We start from the raw sequence: 24,899 nt of genomic DNA on the forward strand, positions 1-24,899 counted from the left end.
GATATTAGAACCCTTCAGTTTCCGTTTATTTCGAAACACACTTGCTCTCGCACGGTAACTAGTAAATTTAACAAGAATGGCTCTTGGCTTACCTCCGTTCTTCTGTCCTCCTACCCTGTGGCTTCTGCAAATATCACCATGCTGGATTTTGATGCCCAGTTGCTCTTCAAACAAGGCGGTTGCTTTGTTGTCGGTATTCTCGTTGGAAGTTTCGGGAATACCGAATATCCGGATGGAGTTCCTTCTCTGGTACTGCTCTAAGTCGTCCAATTTGTCCCTGAGCCCTCGGAGTTCCTCATCCTTCTTCTTGAGTTCATCCTTCATGCTGTGCATTTCTTCAACGTTAAAGTTTAATGTTTCCTCCAGACTTTGAAGCACTGATTTTGTCACTGCTTCGACTATCGAGTCCACCATAATTTTCATCATTTCAGGTGCCTGCACAGCAATCTTCACTTCTTCACAAACACGTTTCACAAATTCTACGTTGTTGAAGTTCCCGAAGATGTATTCGTTTCTGAGTCGTATTACAATGTAGAACATCAACTTCATCCCCTCGGCAGGTGTGATCAGTGTTCCGTGTATTACAAAGTAGAGCATCCAGTTCCTCCTCTCGGCAGGTATGTTCGGTGTTCCGTGACGTGCTGAGGTTCTGGAGAGTCCGCAACAAGTTCCCGAAGCTGTCTTGGTTTCTGGGTCATATCACAATGTAGAACATCCAGTTCATCCTCTCAGCAGGTGTGGACAGTTCTTCCTCTCGGCAGGTGTGTTCGGTATTACGTGAAGTGCTGGTGTTCGGGAGGGTGGCCAACTAGTTCCATAAGCTCTATTAGTTTCTGAGTCTTATTGCAATGTAGAGCATTCAGTTCTCCCTCTCGGTAGGTGTGGTCAGGGTTGCGTGACGTACTGAGGTTATGTAGAGTCCACAACAACTTACCGAAGCTGTATTGGTTTCTGAGTCGTATTACAATGTAGAGCATCCAATTTTTACTCTCGGACCAGCCCCCGTGGCGGAGTGGTTAGTACATCGCGCTACAACGCCAGGGGTTCCGGGTTCGAATCCAGGCCTGGGCATGGATATTTGTGAGTGTCCATTCATAAATTCCATCATATCATCACTCAACCCCATCTTCGCAAATTAGCCAAAAGTGGGTCAAAAGGGAAGTAAGATAAAGCAAATGAATCAATTTTCCTCTCGGCAGGTGTGGTCGGTGTTCCGTGACGTGCTGAGGTTCTGGAGAGTCCACAACAAGTTCCCGAAGCTGAAGAGGTCGACGAGCGACCTGCACAGCGACCAGGTGAGCCCCGACGCCATCAGGGTCATCGGAAGCAACTCCCGCTCAGCCGTTTCGCCACTCACGATGTTGGGTAAGTATATTCAGAACATTCTCTAGAGATGTTATGAGGTACAAGGATATGCATTCCTCTTTACACCAAATGTAAACTATATTTTAATCACATCACATCATTTTTTCAGCCTTAGATGACTAATCCATCAAAATTTCTATAAAGTAATTTTCCAGAATTCGCAGCATTGAAGAAAGCATATTTTTCCTTCATGGCCCTCTTCCTAGAACTGCTAGTGATATGTTTATGTGCCTCTAAAATGGTACTTTATTACCTAACCTATATAATAGCCCGTGCAAATCCATGGAATGACCAAATTTGGTGCCAAAATAAGAGATTAATATGGCATCAGTGATCAGACGTCTAATTATGACCCTTCTATAATTTCATACATATTCTTCTCACCCAACATGGCATTCTGGGAATTTTTAACGCTCTCCATTTAATTATTTATATAATTTTCTGTATGGATTAAACTTTAATGTTAACATGAAACATATCTCAATGGATGAGTCATTAGAATGATGAAAACCTGTTGTAAATATCTCTCAAAATTTGGATTGCGCGACTTTTGAAGTATTCTGTACATTACTAAGCTTCCCAGAATGCTGAGTTGCCATTCCGACGGCTAAACTTATCGCGCGGTGGGGGGATGGGGGAGACGAGTGGTTACCCATATAGCACGAACACTTATGGTAAGCAGCTTGAGGAAGTTTGCTTGTACCTTGTCAAGAGCAGTTGGATACGGCAAGCCTTTATCAAGCATGGAGCTTTCTGTGACAAGCTTGTCAGGTGAAGTTTACTGTAAAGCTTGCTTTAGCTGCAAGCATTTTCTTTAACATGTATGCCATGATCAAAATGGTGCCATGTAGTGTAAGAAATCTTATTGGATTTCAGATGCCGTGGTATATTTCAACCATTTCTCAAGGATAGAATCAGTCCTATTTCCGTAGCATTTTTCGTAACACAGCCAATCAGAAGCGACCTCTAGGTCACGAGTGCAGATGTAATGGCGGCCGCGTGAGATGTAAACAATGTATCACTTCACATGTTTAAAAGCCAATAACTATTCAACGAGAGTAATAACGTTTCATATAAAAAGGTTTTAGGTACAAAGACATGGCGCTGTTTAAATACATACTTTACAACGTATACAGTACACGCAAGGAAGAATAAATTACTTGTTTCAATTATCAACCCCGTGTACCCAACATAGATGGTGCAGCTTGACCTGCCTTTCGTGCTGTGTTATTGTAATCTCAAAAGCTTACAGAAATTTTACATGAAATGCTTCCGTGTATAGTACTATCTATCTGCTATAAGATTTTTGGAAACATTTACATAGGATTGATGCTAGCAAAAATGTTAAAGAAGATGATTCCGTATATGGAGAAGTAATTTTGACAGTTGGTTTAATTTAAACCTCATGCAGGCCTACAGCTTGTCATTATATGTTTGCAGCAATCTTGTTAACTTTACATGGGAAGCTTGTTTCAAGCATGAAGTAAGCTCACTGTGCTATTTGGGTACTGACTATGTGATTTTTGTGATGTTATAATGTTAAAGTGGCTACTAAGACCGATGAATGTGTGATTCTGACATATGTATAACAAGTACTTCTGGAATAGGATGATGGAGTTGGGCCAAGTAATCAAATTGGTGGGAGAATATTGCCTTCAGGTACTTTGGTGTTGATACTGACTGTACAGATTCTGATATTGAGTGGGTAGGTGGAGTTCAAGGGGTGAACTTCGCTCAAGACACTAAACTGCCGACTTCTCTTCCACGTAATACACGCGGGGAGGAGTTTTTTAGATCTACGAAACTCTGGTGCCTGGATTCACAGCACGTATAATCCACTGTAAGAGTTTGTTTTGTGCACAGTCCATATGTACTTGTGATTGTAATTTCATTCATTCCATCTTATCGCAATCCATCTTCAAAAGTGGCAGAAGAGCGAAGTAGTGTATATTAGTTGTTTCTGCGGCATACTTAGTAGATATCCCCTATTTCTATGCATTTAGCTCCAGTTGTATCATATTATGAGGATTTTTTTGTGGATTTTATGGCGTTCGACGACGTTCCAGTACAATTTTCATCGCATCTCGGTTTTCTCCACCTCATACCTTGTAGGTATGCCACGATCTTGCGTGATACAACTTAACCTATTCACTTTTTTACGACCTTTTACGGGCTAAGTTAACCTGCAAGTGTTGTTTTTTGGTTGTGTGCTTTTTCTTTCTTACGATCTTACGTGATATAACTTAACCTACTATTATTATTCTTTTTACGATCGTTCACTCGTAGTTGGAAACGGTATGAGCTTTCACCTACTTCTGATACGTACGTGGAGAAAGAACGGTTCAAAGTCATCATAAGTACGTACATGAAAAAGGTCTGTTCTACTCCATCCTAAGTACGAATTTCATCGTAAGTACGAAGGGCCCTCAGAGTAATCTTCTACGATGTATTTTGTGGGGCCCACGACTTTTCACGATGTGTTCAAACCTCATGGGTCCTTTTCTCGACGTGTTCGAGGGGTGCCCTGGGCCCTTTACGATGTGTTTTTAAGTCTTTTAAGGACTAATCTAAACTACGTATGCACGTCTTTGCTAATTTGTAAACAGATTTTTTTTTGACTGATTGTGCAACCGTTTGAGATCTGTCGCCATTTTGAATTTCTTCCAGACAGCGGGACGATGTTAACGCAAGAAACCCCACGTCTCTGCGATCGTCCATTCGAAAGTTGTGACTTATAAAAAAAAATCGGCAGTTGAGCCCCCTTGACTTCAGGACCTTCAAACTTAGTATACGTATTCTGGAGTCTCGAAATCGACAGGTGGGTATTTGGGGAGAGTTTCGAGTTATTATCGCGATATCTCTCGCCGTTTCCGAGATACGTCTACTTGTTGCTTGTTGTCCCCGAGAAATTCTCTATAAGTGACATACATGCAAATTCTATCGTTTTCTTACTTGACTTTTGATTTGTGTGAAATCGTATTAAAAAATGGAATCGACAAGTTTCACTCGTAAAAATGATAAAACCGAATGCGTTACTTGTTGGAAACTAATCTCAAGAAAAATCTTATCAGTACATAGGGCAAGGTGTAGCAAAACAGGTTCATTTCTAAAACGGTGATTCTTGATCTTGATTTTCAAACTTCTTGGCGTTAAAACTGTTCGTGACCCTCTCATTTTTGACATCTTTATAGCAAACGGGTATGAATTAGTGTACAATTTTTTTTTAAGTATAAGTCTGGTATAAGTGAATGTACTGGCTGTCGATTTGTTAACCACTCGTCTATATACTTAAAAAAATACGATTATTCCAGTGGCGAAGTTGAAAGCAAAAGAGTTTCGAGCATGGATCTTCCAATACTCATTTTCACATTCAGCCAATGACAGAAAAGTAACTTTAAAACAAGAAAAAACACTTTACACTTTACATAAGGGCGTGACTCTTTCCAAAAGTCGAATTACAGAATTGTTCATAGATGTTAAAACTTTCACAGTTTTCTGAATAAACGCACATACCAATGTTGCTTCTGTACATTCATCTCCAACGATGTTTTTTTGAAGAGGTGCAAAAAATTAACTAGCGTCCAGAATCAATGCATAGACTATACATTTTTGTTCTGATTGGAAAAAAAAATATTTTACACCACTGCTCTCTTGTTCAAATTTTTGCATTTCCTTTACCTTTGTAAACAGCGTTGATGTGAACGAGACGTCGTGTCTCACTGACAACTGAACTAACTGCTCCATGACGTAAATTTACTACTTGTGTATGTATGCAAATTTTGGAACAGGCTTCTTCATAAATAATAGAATTATCTCGACTCTTAAAACAGTAGAATAGGATATCATATGCAGTTTTACAGGGTAGGTGGTGTAAAATTATTTTAATAAACATACATGCACCAACGGAAGATAAAGATGATTTTTATGCAGAGTTAGAACAGATCCTTGATCAAAATGATATGAAAACTCGGTTAGGTGAAGATTTTTAAAGATGAGACATTTAAACCCCACGATTGGTAAAGAAAGTCTTCATGAATTTAGTAGTGGAAAGTACCATTTTCATCTTGTATTCTCCAGATGGTAAAACTGATAATCAGATAGATCATATTCTCATTGATAAGAAAAGGCACATAGAGGTGCTGATCATTATTTAGTAATTGCTAAATTAAGAGAAAGACTCATAAGCAACAAAATCTAAAAGTTCGAAAATATAATACAGGAAAATTTGTTGATGAAAGAACAAAATTAAACTGTCAAATAGATTTTATGTTTGCAGGATTTAAATGATGATGAAACAGGCGTAAATAAGAATTGGGAGCACATACGCAATGCAATAGAATCAGCAGCTAATGAAAGTATAAACCAAGAAAAAGTAAAGCATTGTTTGATAGCCAATGTTATAATCTAATAGAAATAAGAAATCAGGCTAGACTTAGGTGGTTAAATAACTCTGATCTAAGCAATAAAGTGAGAAGTTAACCGCACGTTTAGAAGTAAAAAAAGAGCAATATTAACGAAATTTAAACAAACAGAAAAACACAAAAAATATGAGGGTGTAAATAAATTTAGAAAGGTAAACTGGATAATAGATAATAACCGTGATTTTTTGACTGATCCAAGCGATATTTTAAATAGATGGAAGAACTACTTTAATGACCGCTTAAATGTTCATGTAGAAGTAAATGAAGTACACACAGCAGAATCTAACTTGACTGAAGTTAAAGAATAAGAAAGTACATATCATTGATTTTAATACCAGTTGAGTTAATTAAATATGATGGAAATTCGTTAATATGTCAAATTCATAAATTAATTTGTTTAATATAGAATAAAGAAGAAATTCCTCAACAGTGGAAAGAATCCATAATTGTTCCTGTGATAAAATGAACTGCAATAATTACCGTGGAATTTCTCTACTCGCAACAACATATAAAATATTATCTAACATTCTTTTAACGAAACTAACCCCATATGCTAATGCAATTATAGGTGATTATCAATGTGAATTTAAACGTAAGAGATCATTTTTTTCACACCAGACAGACACTTGAGAAAAGTGGGAAATATATTCAAAATGTCCATCAGCTATTCACTGATTTTTTTTAAAAAAAAGCATATGGTTCGGTCAAAAGAGATAAATTAGTCAAGTTTGGAATACCTAAGAAGATTGTTAATATGGTAAAAGTATGCACCAGTGAAACAGAAAGTAAAATTCGTGTGGGTGTTAATATGTCTGACAAAATGTACAATTCATGATAGAATATAAAAAAGATGCCTCATATCCATTGCTCTTTAATTTTGCCTTAGAATATGCTGTTAGGAAGGTAAAAAACTAACGAAGTACTAAAATTAAACGATGTGACTCAACTGTTAGCATATGCAGACTTACTGGGGGATGATGTAAATACAATTAAGAATAATGTTAAAATATTTTTCAAAGCAGCTAAGGAAGTTAGTAAAGATAAAATTACATGCCGAAACCAAGTGTTTGTTTGAACCAGTTTCCAAATTCAAGTACTTAGGGGTAATACTAACAAATGAAAATTACGTTAAACAGGAAATGAAGAGAAGGCTTCATTCGGAAAATTCATGTTATTTTTCTCTTCATAAACTTTTCTCTTCTCGTTTAATATCTAAAATATAGAAAACAGTAATTTTGCCTGTGGATCCAAAAACTTACATTGAAAAAGGAAGGTAAATTGAGAGTATTTGAAAATAAGATCCTTAGGAAATTATTTCAGCCTAAAAGGGATGAAGAAACAAGTGAATGGAGAAGGTTACATAATTTAGAAGTACATACTTTATGTTCATTTCCAAATATTATTAGATTCATGATTAAATCACGAAGACTTAGGTGGGAACGAATGAGAAAGGAATAAAGGAGAGTTTACAGGATTCTTGTTGGAAAAAATTATGGTAAAAGAGCAAAAAGAAAACCAAAACGAAGATGGAGATGGACCTAAAAGAAATCGTTAAAGATGGAATAGAATATATATAAATGTTGCTCAGGATAAGGACAAACGGAAAACCTATATTGCTGCAGCCATGAACTTTCGGATTGAAGAAGGCTAGAGAGTTAGTTAGTTAATTAGTATTCAATGTAATATAATTTCACATATTTCAGAAACCAAAGGCAGCAACATGGTATTCATATTGACAAGGGAATTCCTACAGAACTCATTTTCCTCGTAAGTTTGCCAATAGCATTTACATCCTGTGTTATTTCAAATCTTCAATTATTCACCCTCGTTGTTGCGATGCAAAGAAGAGAAGAATTTCCGTAACTTGATAACATGAACTTGTGAGTTGAAAGAAAAATGGAAATGTGAATTAAAGAGCTGTGCTCAAAAACCAAAGACTAACGAGCGGGAAACATATTAGAAATCAAGGACGGAAAATATGAACAACGAATGCATACTTCACAGGAGAGGGGATATTCAAAAGGAGGTGGAACACGGAAAGGCTCTTACATGATAATTTCTGCTTTCTGAATCCGAACAAGTTCATAAACACTGTTGTTATTATTATTACCATCATTGAATGGTTAATTAGGTGATCGCTTTACGTTGTCCCTCCAGACGAGAGATGGAACACACACACACCTGGCTATGAAGATGAATTGCAAAATGAGACGAACATATATATCGAATCGGAAACTTCCAATAATTTTATTTTTTAGAACATGCTTCGTTAAGGATGTCAAATGACAAATTTCGCAATTTGATTGCTATCCTCTTTATAACTTGTTACGAACGAAGAACGAATACATGGTATTTAATGCTGTAATATTATTAAATCAGATCATCTTTTATCTTGTTCGCATGATACCTTCATCAGTTAATCTCCTTATATTCTTCTTCGTCTTATCATATTCGTCCAGAATCGCGTTCATCTCTCCCGTTATCACTATCGGGACTTTTGGATTATCAATTATTCTCCCTACAATTTTACAAATGTAACTTTTCATTATTATCTACCGAACGCCGGAGAAATTTCAGCAATGTCGATATTCAATGGATGTTGTCATCTTCGTCCGATACAATATTTGTAGTTTAGATTAGTCCTTAAAAGACTTAAAAACACATCGTAAAGGGCCCACGGCCCCCTCGAACACGTCGAGAAAAGTCGTGGGCCCCAAAAAATACATCGTAGAAGATTACTCTGAGGGCCCTTCGTACTTACGATGAAATTCGTACTTAGGATGGAGTAGAACAGACCTTTTTCACGTACGTATTTATGATGACTTTGAACCGTTCTTTCTCCACGTACGTATCAAAAGTAGGTGAAAGCTCATACCGTTTCCAACTACGAGTGAACGACCGTAAAAAATAATAATAGTAGGTTAAGTTATATCACGTAAGATCCTAAGAAAAAAAGTACATAACCAAAAAACAACACTTGCAGGTTAACTTAGCCCGTAAGAGGTCGTAAATAAGTGAATAGGTGAAGTTATATCACGTAAGATCGTAGCATACCTACAAAGTACCGTATGAGGTGGAGAAAACCGAGATGCGATGAAAATTGTACTGGAACGTCGTCGAACGCCATAAAATCCACAAAAAAAATCGTCATAATATGATACAACTGAGGCTAAATGCATAGAAATAGGGAATACCTACTAAGTATGCCGCAGAACCAAGTAATATACACTACTGAGCGACGACAAATAACGAAGATAAATCAACCAAACATGATCGGGGAGCCTGAGGGCTGCTAAAAGGAAAATAAACAATTCTAAAATAATTTCAAAACATACAAATTCTTTTTCTTACAATTTCAATTTAAAATCTACTGATAATTATAAAAATCTTTTACGTTTAGTATATATTGGAGAGCATTTTTGTACTTTTTTATTGAAAGGAAACAGTTTAATTTACAAAATTGTCTATTTTTAAATCAAGTTTTTCATATTATATTTCGGACCTTAAATTTTGCATTTCCGGGACTGTGTTAACTAATGAAATTATATTTTTATACTTGCAGTACTATGATATAAAAATATATTTTTGAAAATCGCGAACGGTAGGCACAAAGGAAAAAAAGTACCCTAGTAAAATATACGAGGGGTTTGTAAACTCTCACCCCAAACCCCCTCTCCCAGTAAGGGTTAATATCAATTACGTTACGGTCTAAGGTTTCCATCCCAGGGTGATGAAGAGACACTTACAAATAGCACCTACAGGGCTTTTTCAAAGGGGAAAAAAGAGCCATTCAGAAGCACAGTCGCGATCATATAGACATGCACACCTTGATGCAGGCATGTAATACTGGTTGTCAAAGTTTGATTTCATTTTGAGTGATGATATGATGAAATTGGTGAAGGGACACTCATAAATATCATCCATGCCAAGGCCGAGACACCTGGCGGCTTCATGAAAAACTGAACTATTGTTTCCGCAGATTGCATAACAAGATATAAATTAATATATTATAAGATTAAATATGAATCAATTATTTTATTAGAAAACTAAATAATATGCTAAATGTACACAATCAAAAACAATGGTTTTGGGGGCAACATATTGATTTGATTAGAAATTATTTTACAAACACTGAGTATAACAGAGTCCGCATGTGCTGCTTATACAAATATGCTTCAAAAACATACTTGAAAAATTAAGGAGTGCAAGAAATATGCAAGGATTAGTACCACTCAGTTACGCAGAATTTCTTTTCGCAAGAGGCTGGAATTGTAAAGGTCGATAGGACACAATAAGATATTTAGAACTTTCCAGCCTAAAAGATGGCAATCATGGGTTATTTTAAGGGATGGTTGCCTTTACTTCTGTGTTTTTTCCCGAGTTGTTCATTGATTTTATTAGAAAATCTTGATTTTCTCAAAATTACAAAGGGGGCTGTAGTCCCATCAGTCCTCTCTGCGTACGCCAGTGAGTAGTACATACAACGAGAACTGCTTACAGTAACATAGACAAGGCGTGTATTATATAAACGATTACATCCAAAATTGTATGACAGTTAATTAACGTTAAGTGTCAATATTACGTGAAACATTAGCCACTTATTAACCGTAGCTTACCCAAGGGAGGAAGTTTTTCCGATTTTGAACTTAGAAAATTTGTATTATAAATTGAACATAAATTACAATGTTCCCTGACGTTCCGAATATTTCTGTATTACTTTTGTTCATAATAACAATAAATGCAATGTAAATAGGAGACAAAATGAACTTGGAAGGCTTATCAGGCGCCATCTTTACCTGCGAGACACTCATGCCAGTGAGAGTGTACAATTGGTTGGCATTGATCGTACATTTTGTAATTATTATTATTAATAAACAACTGCACCTGTATACACATAATAGCATTAATGAAAAATTATCATCATTTAGATTTATTGAATGGTAAATATTTGTGTGATACTCATGTGAAAATTGGTTAATATTTATTATTAATAATGACAATTTTTTGTAATTATTATAATTAATAACTGCATATATATAACCCTCCTCCTCCTCCGCTCAGGTAAGTAAGTTTCTCGTACGGAGTGTGTACGCTAGGGTTAATGTTGATTTTTAAGACAAACTTCTGTCAGCGGTACAGTCTATAGAAATTATTCATTTCCAAAATCCAGGGGAGCGGGGGCAGTTGCAACAATTCCCTATCCATGGATGGCCAAGGTCAGGAACTTTGGTGGCGAAATTCAAGACCCACAACTTGACGTGCTCGACCACGGAGCTTGTCTGAACATAGTAAACGTATTGTAAACAGAACTGGTGACACTGTCCATGTATAAAACAAAAAATGACAATTCTTTTTCATGACATAAGTAACTTTATTTTTAATTTTATTTCTCATAAATATAATTCTAAATTGTCGTACTAGGGCTGACAGTACATAAAAATGCAATATGAGCATATAAATAATAAATATGTTTGAATACTGCTTTCTAATATGCTCACTACTTTGCACGTTAAGCATTTTGAGTCCTTGCTTGGTACAGTGAATCTTTTGTCGTGTTCACACCGGATACACATTCAGCAATATCTGTTCGAGGCACATGTAAGTTTGTAAACATGGCTCGTGCAATTGGCATGTTTCAGATCAAGTAGGAATCTGGTTTTGATGGATAAAAGCAAGAACAAAGTACTATGGGAGTAGTGTGATTGACTGTACAACCAGGACCGGAAAGGAAGAGCTCTCCTCAAGCAGCTTTGGCTATATTTAAAACTTGCTCAACATGGCCATATGAGCTTTTTGCTCTAGTGTGGATCTCTGCCTAATCCAAGATTTTTGTAAAAATGCCCTCGGGCATTTTTTCAGAAAAGAAGAGCTCTTCTCATGCAGATTTGCTACACTTAAAACTTGCTCAACATGTTCATATGAGTTTTTTGCTCTAGTGTAGCACCCTGCCTAACCCAAGAGTTTTGTAAAAATGCTCTTCGGAAAGTATCAACCCTCCTCAAGCAGATTTGGCCATATTTACAAAAATTGCATCAGCCAGATTTTTGTCTATAAACTTGTATCCATACCCACCTATACATTTTTACTTCAGGTTTAAGTTCAATTGGATACCAGGTTCAATTTTTTTATCTATATGCAGAGCCCCTCTAGTCTAGCCATAACCTTGTTATGTATTGATTTTTGCTTCCCGAGTTGTGCGTAAACAATTGCCCGACCAATACAATGGGAACAAACATGCTTCTATGTTTTTATAATCTTTTGATCAGTCCCATGTTTCGGCCGGCAATAAATTATTGCATGCCCGAGAGTTGTATGCCAGAAGATATAATCTATATTGTGTCTTTTCAGAGAGAAATAACATATTATTCATCATCATTAGTAAATGCCTGGGAGATTATATCTCTTGACATTACCTATACTGTGCCTTTTCCGAGGGAAATTACATGTCATTTGTCATGGAACTCAAAGAGAAATTCTTATCTATACTATGCTCTTTTCAGGAACCATCTATCATATTGAGGAAATTCCTAGTATTGCCTTCTCGGATATTGTCATGCAAACTGGTTTGGTCTTGTTGCAACAGAATAATTGCAATTTCTTTATTTGGCAGATGTGGTGTGTTATTTGGGGGTAGGTAATATATATAAAAGCTTTTCTGCCACGAGCAGAGGTCCTATAAAATGGGTAGGTAATATATTTTCTGACGGTAAAGTGTTGTTTTATATCCAAAGGGCCTCTGTGTTTGAATCGGATTTCTAGAATTGCTCTGTGACCCTCTCATTTCTTACATCATAAACATATGATTTTTCCCCTATGAGAATAACACTACATATGGTGTCATCAGGTAATGCCTCATGGAATTCACAGATAATTTTAATGTTTGTCCTGTCATTCACCACAACTTGTTTTCTTTTTGAAGTGTTGATGACAAACATGGGTCTCTGTGCTTTGAATTCATCTGGTGTGTAATACATGTCAGTATTGCCAGTAGTGACACGTTTGAAGGAAGAAAATGCCTCATATAATTTAAGGAAATCATTCTTGGACATGTCTAAATTATAATTTTCTCTAGGAAATACCTCATTTCTGCCATTTTTAAGATATATGTTCTTGATGTTGCAGTTATCAAATTTGCTTGAATTTTTTTCCTGATTATTATGTCTTCCAGTCTGAAACAGTACCACCACAAAATCAGGCATGTCATATTGTATACTGGAGAATGAATTTGTAGCATCAAACTCATAATATGTGCCAGATGCAGGCTTCTGTACACATTGATATGTATAAAATTGCAAAAGAACCTGTGGATTTTTTATTATATCTGCTTTGTATTTAAGAGCATAACTGGCTTCATATTCAACAACAGGGATTCTTAGCTCCATAGTCTGAATAATGCATTTGCCTTCATCAGGTAGGGTATTGGGCAGAGCTTCCCCTGTAGGGTTTATTGCACTGTACCTCATCAAAGCATTATTATCATTTGCAGCTCTTCTAAATGTAATTCTTAACCCACCCTTCCACATAATTTCTTTGTAATCCGAGAAGAATCCTGGCAATAGGCGCATCGGGAACAGCACAGTGTGGTTCTTAGATAATATCTTATCACCAGCCTCAAATCCACCGATTTTGTAGTAAGAAGCCTCGGTTTTGGATAATTTTAATGTGGCCAAAGCTGTGGAGGTAATGCCGGGATAATCCACTCTGTTTATAACAACACCATGCTTTCTGATCTCAATTTCAGAGAATAGATGGGGCACAAAATTATCTACCAATCTTATATTTGAATTTGCCGGATAATCTGTTCCATCGAGCTTTACAACATCAAATTTGATGTATAGATCTGCTCTGTGGGGGTGTATAAATCCATCCCCTACATCAAGATCAACCTCGATCTCTGTGTTGGGTTGATTTAAATTTGCAAATGTCCTCCTGTTTGGAGGGAACGATTGTAGCTCATAACTCTCAATATTTTCCATTGTATGTATTTTTATTTAAATATTAATCTCTATGATTGCAGTTGTTGTGGCTCCAGCAAAATCAACTAATTCTTCTTTTTCATTAGTGACCATCAATTCAATGTAATCTATTCTATTATGGCACACAGGAAAATATAATGTTGGGGATGGATTGTAGATGATTGGCTCCATAAATTCGGAATTAGGTTTGAATGTTGCAATGATGCCAGTTTGTTTGTGAGTGCCTATGCCATTTGATTTGGTGATCATACCCTCGGCCACATTACAGTGAATATTCAGAGTCTCTATGGCTAAGAATCTGGGTATATTAATAGCAGTGTGTTTGATGCCTGCTTCAAGTTTTGTGTTGTTCTCAAAGCCTAACAGCTCTCCTATAGTACCCAGATTCACTGTTTCCGTAGCAGATACAATCTCTACTCTGTGAGTGACAGAATTTTGAGTTAACACTATACCTCTGGGTAATTGAGCATTTAGAGTGGATAGATTATATTGCCCTGGAGTGATGACAATTTTTTGATCCCCTACTGCAATTGTGTTGTTGTGGCGTGTAATATTAGGGATCAAGTACATGCCGTAAAATGCTCTGAGAGCTATTGTTTTGGGATACACTATATCATCATGCAATTTGAGTTTCAATATTGAATTTTGGCTGGTGAGATGGAATACCCCCATGATGTTTCAGATACCACAAGGCCTTTTGAAAATTTTCAATTGATGGTTTATTTATTTGAGACATATATCTAAGAACAGATAAACACAAATGTCCGCAATTAACATCTTTGAAGTTTTGAACACGGGCATTATTGTAATAAAGATTAGCTGAATTTAGATATTTTACTAAATTTTCAGGTGGAACACCTCCAAATGAATCAAACACAAATGCCTCATTGTTTAAATATTTAAGATAACAAATCCAGTGAGTGCCCTGATTTTTGTACTTATCCAAATTAACAATGCCACACTCTTTGTTGAGTGGTTGCTCTGGCAAAGAATCAGACATGTACACACCTCTAAAATGTTTGATGCCCAGTGGCTTGATTAAAGCTTCAATATCTTGGTTTGTAAGCGGCTCTTGTTTTTTTTAAACTTATTCATGGCTCTCTTAACACCTTTGCCTTTTTTCTCCATGGCCAGGTTATGGCGCCTCTGCTCATCTAATTCTGCCTTATTTTTCTTGGCATCTATTACTGTTTTTGCTATGGCAGCTGATCCCCCAGCCAAGCTCCGCACAGCCCCGAGAGCAGCTAAGATGGCCGGGATAGTAAATATAAATCCCCCCACATGTGATTTTTTTCTTGATTGCTGTAATTTTTTTAATTGGGGGGTACTAAGCAACAATTTCATACCATGTCCCTTTGCAATACAAGAGCTTTTTTTCTTGCGCTGCTTTTTGGTTAAAAGACTATCAATAGTTTTAAGAGATTTAAGACCTGCATAAGGTATTTGATACATAACACCCTTGGCCGTCATTGTAGGTTTATTATATACATATTCACAACCCCCACCCCAGTTTTTGTTTGGTGCTCATAGCTATGGTGGTTCCCAATGCTGCTATTTTTTCACTCAAAGAAGCATCTTTGCTTACAAATCTACCAAATGCAGCCTCTTCTAATTTCTTGTCTGCAACATGTCTCTTGTCAAGATCAGAATGTGTGTTGTATGCTATGTCATGGTCTCTACAAGCAGCATCTAAAGGATTAACACCAGGATCACCTCTGTTTAATCTATGGTCCAATTTTGTGCCTGGACCACAATACTGATAGCCTGGAATGTGTAGTTCAAATGGCAGCTTGTTTATAATGTCATTAACCAGGCCCCGGCCCTCAGAAATATTCCAAAATTTAGGTGGTAGAGTATTAATAATTTTTATGAGATATCCAATCCCCTTAGTGTCATTCACTATAAAATTAGACAATTTTGTGCTTATCATGTCCATAATTCCAACCTTTTCAATGTAAAAATTGTGGTTCCCAGCATTTTCCTCCCCAGCTATCACCAATAACCTATCTACAAGTTTCCTGACATCATCAACCCACACAAATTCTTTGGGCAGGGTGTTGTATTGTTTGATCCCACTGCCAGTCTTGATCTGTGACCATATGGGCTTGATTAAATTGTTGTATTTTGCTCCACTGCTAGACTTGACTCTTTTTTGTGTGGGATCATTGTTCTGGTATAGAGAATCTGATTTTATTAATATTTCTTTGTAATGTTCATAATCTTGATCTGTATAGCTGCCAGGCCTTTTCCGAGTCATCAGTTCCCACAATCCAGGTGTTCCGGGGTACTTAACAAAAGCACCTTTTTCTCCGAGACGAGATTCTGAATAAACAATCAGATCATCCCCCATAAAAGTTACTCTGAAATTACCAATTCTATGTATGATGCTGCCATCAAGCTCTGTGTCAGCATATAAGCCAAAGACCTCATCTTTGTTGTTTTTAGGTGTGGTTAAATATTTTTGTGCAAGAAGACCCAATTCAATAGGATCCTGAGTAGCTTCAATTCTTCTAGGAGCAACAGGACTAGGTGTATGAATGCTGGAAAGTGGGGTGAATGGATAATCTAATATGTTCCTTGCAGCTACAGGTACAAGCTCTGTGATCAAATTTTGATTTTGCTCTGTAACAGTTTTGATATTCTTACCTAATTCACTAATAGCATCAATGACAGGCTGTTCTGTTTGTTTGTGTTTTTCATAAATTCCACGGTTCTCTGATTTCCATCCCTTAAATCTTTTTACAAGATAATCTCTTAACTTAAGATCATCAATTATTGGCCTTTTCATGTTTATTTATTTATATTTCAATGTCTAGAAAATTGTTGATTTTATTTCTGTATTTGCCACTATTGGGTTTTCTTGTCATATCAATTGTGACAAACCCATAACTGTCCTGGTTCCAGCACCTGCTGCAAAACTTGGAAAAATCATTGTAGCTCAAGTCCCCACCTACATATTCATCATGTATGTGTTTGAGGTTGGTATGATCTTGATGAAACACACGTATAAAATTGCTGTTGTCTCGGATCAGCTGCTTGGGTATTTTTGAAAAGAAATTTCTAACCTTGTTTTGATTATCCAGTATAATGTCATCAAACACAACAACAGAATTATCGAGACAGTCGTGAAGTGGCTTAACATCTGGTTCAAAAGTGGCTATATCCAATCCATCATATAGCTTCATCAGCTGCTGATATTTTAATTGTTCCAAGCTCTTAGAGAAGATATACAAGTGCCTGTTTTTCCAGTCTAACCAGTTTGGTGCCAATAAAAAATTATCAACCATTAGTGTAGTTTTACCACAAGCTGATCGCCCAACAATAAGACACCTAATATTATCAGGCAGCAAGTTGCCATTTCTCTTATTCTGCTGTTCAGGTTCTGGCAGCCTTTTTATAACATCCCAGGTGCTCATATTATTATTTTGTTTGCATCGATCCAGCTGTGTTCTGGGAGTCCCAGCCATTTGACAAATAACTTGTTGCCTTTTCTGCGGATGATTTTTTCTATGAGATATGTGTCAGGCTGGTTAGTTTTGCTGAGCTCTTGTTCATAGAATCGGCCTTTGAGAATTTCTCCTCGATGATCTTTTATTATATATGTGTTAAGGGTCCCAGGTTTAATTTGAACCACTGTAAATAATTCAGAGCTCCAGTTTCTTGTAAAGCCTCTTTTGAATAAGTGCTTATATTTGCTGATTCTTACTTGATCGCCCACCCTGTATTTGGCCTTTCTTGTTGTTGGCTGGTATCTAGGATAATAAACAGTCCTGATCAATTTTTGCTCATCAGATGAAGTTACTTCAGAGGGTTTCATGTTGATTGTGGAATGAACCGAGTTGTTATATTTATGTAGAAGTTCTGGAAGAATATTAAGCCATTTATAATTACCTTGAAGTGTAAATTGTTTATACATAAGATTTTTTAGGGTTTTGTTGAATCTCTCTACAATTGAGGCCTTGAGATCACTGTAACTCGAGTAATGTTTAATTGCCTGGCTTTTAATAAATTGTTGAAACACAGAATTATAAAATTCTTTGCCATTATCTGTTTGCAAATAGCGCGGTGATCTTCCACTCTGATTGATGATTGTCCTGATGGCTTCTGTAACACATTTTCCAGTCTTGGATTTGAGTGGCACAGCCCAGGAAAATTTTGAAAATGTATCTATGACAGTGAGTAGATACTTGTAGCCCTTGTTGATTTTGTCTAAGTTTTTCAACTGCCCACTTGCCATTTCAATCAAGTCGCTCTGCCATAAATCATCTATGCCTTTTGTGACTACTGGGAGTCTCTTATAATTATGTCGGGCTTGTCTGTGTAATTCATCAACAATAATTTTTCTAGACATAATATGAAAACAAGAATATTGCAACTATAGGGTGTTCAAAAGCTGATAATGCAGGATTTTCTAAATATAATTTGTCCCCTATTTGTATTTTAAATTCCAGAGAGCCATCATCTTCAGTATAGGCTGTTTCTAATGTATTGGGGTCTGTAAAATCCTCCAATTCTACACTGGTGATTTTTGGTTTGTTGTCAGCATTTGTTATTGATAAGGTAGGGTAGTGGTGTGCCTGTGGTTGATGCCAATATTTGATCTTGATTGGTCTCAATGTGCCCCCAACAAAAAACTGGTAATAAAATTGTGCAGGGGACAGCATATATATTTTGCCACCTGGTGTAAATGGAGAATCATATTCTTTGTTGGGGATGCTGTACAATTCAAGAATTACTGTATGTTTTGGATTCTCGATTATGCCCGTTATTTCTTTTTCTGCTGTAAGCAATCTACTTGTTACAGATTCAAGGTGCTCATTGATGGTTCTAACAACATCATCATGGCCTGGCTTGATCTTTATGTCCACAATAAGTTTCTTGTATTGTTGCACAATCTCTTGAAGCTGGGTGGCAAAAACAGACAGAGCATTTGCTTGATTGGATTCCATGGTCCCTAGCTGTTGCTTGATATTAGCTACAATTTGTTGCAAATTTTCAACAACTGCCAATTTTGAATTTTGAGCAGTAAGATCATGGACCTGTCTTCTGATATCCTCAAACAGGGCATGCAATTCATTAATATGTTGATTGGTTGGAAGAATGGCCACTGTCTGAGTGAGATGTTTGATCTCTGCTTGGATATTCTTGATATCTTCTGATTTCAATATCCTATTCACTGCTCTCTTTATATTTTTAAGTTCCTGTGATGTGGGAAGATTTGATACTGTATTTTGCAAAGATTCAAGTGCCAATTTCACATTGTTTAATTCAGAAGCATCAGCCACATTTTGCATAGCATTTTGGAGCAGGGCTATATCTGCCTGAGAGGGTGTGGATTGTTGTAAAATTTCAAGTTTTGTTTGGATATCATCTATCAAGTGATGAAAATGAGATAGCTCAGATTCAGTGTTGAGGTTTTCAAGCTTTGTGATTTGTTGCTGGACACTAACAAGGGTATCTACAATACCGGGCAGGCGGGATTCTTGTACATTTGTCAAATCACTTTGCACTGCTGCTATTGTACCCTCAAGATGGGTTATGGTACTTTGATTTTTTCCAAAATCTTCATATGTTTCAAGTTGCAGCTTAATATTTGCTACACTCCGAGTTATTGCACTCAAAGCATCAGAAGATGGCAAATTGTTCATAAAATTTTCAAGTGTCTCAATTTTTTCTTTAACCTCGGCTATGGCATTGTGCAGAGGGTCCAGGTTAGGTATCTGGAGTGACTGAATCTGTTCTTTTAGAGTGGAAATCACTAGATCAAAATCTTCTTGTGATTTTATGCTTTTGACAATTGTTTGGAGCTGTGTCTGGACATTATTTATTTGCTCTTCCAATTGCTGTTTCAATTGCTCAGAGTTGTTAGCCTGGGTCTTAAATTTGGCTTGAAGAGCTGCTACAGCTTCTTCTAAACTTTTAAAATTATCCAATGTTGCCAGATCAGTATATTTTTGAAGCAACAATTTGAGTTCAGAATCAATTTTAAGAAGAGGGTCCATGCATTGTGATTCCAAATTTGTAATTTCTAATTGAAGACTGGCATTGAGTGTGGTCTGTAAAGCTTGTAAATCACTTCTTAATTTCTTGACTCTGACATCAAGCATCAGAATCTCATCACTGTGATCTTCATGCCTTGTATGGCCAAATATATCATTAGGCATTTTTGTTTTAGTGGTTATTTATTATAGAGTATCTGATTCTTAATTCTATAAAAAAGGGTATAAGCTTGTCATATGACCCAGGGACCTCAATATATAACCAGTCACCAGCAGAAACAGTATATACAGTGCCAGAAATCATGTTTGAGTGCTTAATTCTATAAATATTTCTCCCTACTGAAATCTTGACATCACCCTCAGGGGTTGTAATAAATTGCAATTGACCACCTACAGGTAATTGGTAATGATTTAAATTATTGTTAAATATGTACAATATTTTGCCTGTTTCATCATCAACATCTGTAAGTATGCTGTTCAGATGAATAATTAACAAGCCACTCAGTTTAGACAGCATATCAGAAGAGGGTTGTGGTGTTGGCAGATCCATCCAGATCCTGTTTTTTGAACCCAAATAAGTTCATAGGCATGTTTATTTATTTCAAATCATGCTCTGTAATTGGGCATTGATTCCCATTTTTCAAATCACAATACCCCCATGGTAGAGTATGTATGCCACATGATAAAATGCATCTCTTATCATCATGTGGGTCCAGAGCCACTTTTCTTACAATATTGCTAGTCAATAAGTGATCCACACTCTGAATTCTATTTTCTGATGTTTTGATTGTGCCACATGATTTGAGGCAATTTTTATAATCTTCAAATTGGAGGTCTTTTTCAACAGTCACTCTGCCAATGACCTTGGCCTTTTTGGCAGCAGCGCCACTACATGTTTCAAAAGTATACATCTTGGCACTTAACCCAGCAAATGCCACAATAACATCACCAAGTGTCTCATCTTTTAACTTGCCAGGTACCTTTTTGTTGTGGTGTTGAATCTTTGTATGTTCACTGGTATCAAAATATTTAAACAATTCAGGCTGTGACATATCTTGATAAACATCTTCTGTTTTAATATCAAGAATAAAACTATCCGTATCCATGTACATCAATTTCATATTATCACCATAAAAAGGTTTCAACACATCATAATACAATGTTAACATGTGTAATTTGGCCAATTCCAATATCGCAGCCCCTACATAAATAGGTTTATCAAACTTAATCTTTGTTTTCTTCATGTTGAAAAGTGCCATGTGCTCATCATAAATTCTTCTATAATTGAAATTAGGCTTTGCAACCAATTTTTTGCTCAGGCTGGGGTCAGTAATTATTTTAACATCGGTATGTTTTCTGACATTTTCAATTGTTTTGCCATACACTGAATTCACCATCAATTTAAACAAGCCCTTATCAAATTGGCTCTTTGCAGATGTTCGAAGCTCTGTGTTTGTATCAATGTATGGTTTCAACCATTCTGAGTGCTTGAACCTCAAAACTTTTCCAATTTTGGTCACTTGGACACCATGTTTCATCAGGAACTGGAGGTTTTTGTAATATATGACATAGCCTTGTTTCGGCTCCAGAGTCATCATGAGCTTCTTCTGTTTAGAACCAGGTGAACACTTAACCTCGGGAATTGGGGGCAGATCAGAAAATTTATTGTGCAAATAATCAGGAATTATCAGATCAGCCTCTAAGAACAGGCCATAGTTACTGTCATCAAAGTCCTTAAGATCTTCAATATTGAAATTTTCAACCCACTCAAGCCCTGCATATGGCAGTTTATCCATCATGGCATAACCATAGAGGCTGTTTGCATCTACATACACTATATAATTTGATGGCCGTGCTGGATCATAATCAGGCATATATTTGTTATTTGCTCTGGCATATCTCTGGGAACATTGCACCATCCCTCCTCTTATACATTGTTCCATAAACAGATACTTATTTTGATCTGGGATCAGATCCAATTGCATTTTAGTGTTCAAAAACATTGCGGCCCATGCTAGGCCCGGAGCACTGTAAAAATACATTGGATCCAGTTTATAATTTTGCATAGAAGATTTTCTGAATGCCTGCAATATATCAGCTAAGAGGGTGACATCAAGTTTCAAATATGCCATGTGATAATCACCAAATGTCTGGCAATTTAAATTGTTCCACATCAACTGGGCATGGTGATAATCTTCATCAGTGATTCCAGATCCTCTGATTCTGCTGTAAAACTCTTCTTGTGGTGGCAGGGAACACTCATCAAATTTAGAAAAATCTGTAACATAGTCATATGGATATACACCCTTCCGCCTAATTAATTTCAGGTCCTGATTTGGAAATGAAGCACGTGTGATTTTGAATTGATCATCAGATAATTGATTTGCCAGTGTAGGCAGGCTAGCAGATAAAATTCTGTAAGAATCAAGAAATCTTATGTGAATAGGAACACCATCAACTTTAATTATCTTGCTAATAGATATATATTTTTCATCATTTTCAGCTAAAATATTTAAATTCTGCTTGTCAAACCCCTCGTATCTGATCAAATGATGAAAATCATAATTGGATGCTCCATGGCAAAATATGGGGACAAATTTTGGTCTCTGGATCTTAATATTGCAGCTATTACACAGGGCCATTAAGAATTTACCATCTGTATGAGAATGGTGATGAACCTTGATATTTGTATCTGAAAATTCACAATCACATACCGGGCATTTTTCTGCATTGTTGAAATCTTCAATCTGTTCCTCTGTTAAAGGCAACATGGGTTTTGATTTTAATAAGAAATTAGATGCTATGTCACGGCACTCATTTTCTATTCTATGTGCAAATATTTTGATGGCATCTGGTCCCATGTATAAGTGTGGCTCACTAGCTACACCATCCCGTATAACTGTATAACAAAAGCTGGAAGGTTCATGTAGCTGGTATGGTGTACTTGAAGATTCATCAGGATCTGAATTGCAGAATGCAAGGGATTTGAGGTTCGATTCAAAATCACAGACAATATATGCTGGGTGTTCCAACAAGGCTTCAAACTTTTTGAATTTGCAATTTTCACTTGGATTGGGCATCACCATATGAACAGGTTTATGGTTGCCACAGTATTTCAGATGCTCAATTAACTTGTTTTTAGCAATTTCCGCACTCTCTTCCCGAACCCCCTTCACCATTTTTTGACCATAAAATACAGATAAGCATCTTCTGCACAACTTGAATATTGTATGAGTTTTGTCTAGTTGTGTTCTCACTAAAGCTTCAAGTTTTTTTTTATCAGAGTATAATGATATGTGCCATCCCCTTCAATTAAGAGCAGATCAATCGGAACAGCAGATTCATCATCAAGTGTACTGATTCTGAGAGGATCTATCGAGCAATTGCCAGTGGAACAAGTAAATACATTAATAGATAATTGTTTGCCATTGATATCCCTGGCCTTTTTTTCAAATTTATCAATATTCTGAACAGACATTGGATATTCTAAACCCTCCATTGCATCGTCAAAATCATGTTCATGTTGTTTGTAATAAGTTATTCTCTCAGGATGCCTTGAAACTGGATATAAAGCAGCTAAAATACACCACAAAAAGCATTTCTGGTCATTATTTTTTATATTAACCACGGCTTGTTTGTTTTTGATATTGGTAGGTAATGGCAGATATGTAGATCCTTGTAATGGAGTGAATTCAGAAATATTAACATATAACTTGTGTGGAGAGCCACATAGGCTCCATCCAGACTCTTTTGCTGCAAATTCAGAGTGTTTAATGTTCAGTTGATCCATCAAACTGCTTATTATTTTGTCCGAATTTGCATTTGAATATACCAGTACAGTTTCTGTTATGTGGGGCTGTGTAAATTTTGTGCCATTTGGTTTCTTATATTGTGTAAACAATTTGAGGGAGAGCTTATAAGAGCCATTTTGTGCATTAAGAATTGCCTGTAGATTAGGATTTACACTCTTCAAAAAATTCTTAATACCACATCTCGGCTCTGATACAAACCGGTGATCCCTTAATTGGCCGTTAAAACTGCTACGGATGGGTGGTGTATAGCGTGGCTGTTTTGCTGCTCTGGCATTAAGAGGTGCTTCATGCTTTCTTTTCAGACCAGATGTAGAAGGTTGTATTGATGATTGTGCAGAGCAAGTATCTTTATGTGTATATGTGAAGTATTGCATGCTGTATTTTCTATTGCATTTGGGGCAAATTTTTGTGGGAGTTTTGTATTTGTCTGGGTTACAAATCTTTTGGTGTCTGGCCCAATTAGAGCTAAATATATTTTTATTGCATTGGTCACAATATTTTTGATTCGGCATTTTTGCTGTTGTTTATTATATACAATTTCCTGGGTTTCAATTCAAAACTTTATGCTTAACAGTTAGGTTCAGCTGTGTGATTTGTATATTTAGTATATATACTTAATATTAATATTATTAATATTATTATTAATTTTTATCCTTGGTTTTATTATATAATTTTTTGGGTTTTAAATCAAAACTCTATGCCTATCTTATGACAGGTTGTAAGGCCAATGGCCCACAAGTGGAAAAAAGAATAAATATTGATTCACACTGACCGTCCGCAAATACCTGTACAGACATGCGTATCTAGAATAGCCTTGCCATGTATTGATTTTTGTATAACAGGCTGGGAGAAATATAAGCTTGACCCTAAATATGAATAGATTGCAACAAAACAAGCTGGATGTAACAAATATCAGATTTTCTTATACAAAATATTGTTCAATATATCTGAAATTGAATAATAAGAAATTAAACCAAACAGGCCTGTAAGTATGAGAAGCACTGTAAAAACACATCTGCTCTCCTCAACCACTCTCACAATACTGGCTGATGCAATGCAAAATCTCTTTATATGCCCCAAGCACAGATTAAAAATTCTGAAACAATAAACCAATCAGAATATAACACATCATCATATTATGTTATAATTAAGCAATTAGAAAACAATACATGGCTAATAATTTGTTGTATTGGATAATAATTTGTTGCACAGCATGATGCAATAGCTCTTGCATCATAATATTGGATAATAATTTGTTGCACAGCATGATGCAAGAGCTCTTGCATTGCATGTGTGTATGTGTAGGTATATATGTATGTATGTATG

The 24,899-nt window shown here is 36.3% G+C and overlaps 1 protein-coding gene across 1 annotated transcript in view; it reads left to right on the top strand.

Annotated features, from left to right (window-relative positions):
- LOC145989146 (ras-related and estrogen-regulated growth inhibitor-like) overlaps positions 1-24,899 on the top strand; it is a 309,491-nt gene that overhangs the window by 241,040 nt on the left and 43,552 nt on the right. The window contains exons 5-6 of the mRNA XM_083124437.1: positions 1,200-1,343; positions 4,600-4,609. Coding sequence (XP_082980563.1) covers positions 1,200-1,343; positions 4,600-4,609 — 154 coding nt within the window. The remainder of the gene's footprint in view (positions 1-1,199; positions 1,344-4,599; positions 4,610-24,899) is intronic.

The sequence above is a fragment of the Lepisma saccharinum genome, chromosome 6, assembly GCF_977018435.1.
Source record: "Lepisma saccharinum chromosome 6, izLepSacc3.1, whole genome shotgun sequence".
In the NCBI taxonomy this organism is placed as follows: domain Eukaryota; kingdom Metazoa; phylum Arthropoda; class Insecta; order Zygentoma; family Lepismatidae; genus Lepisma; species Lepisma saccharinum.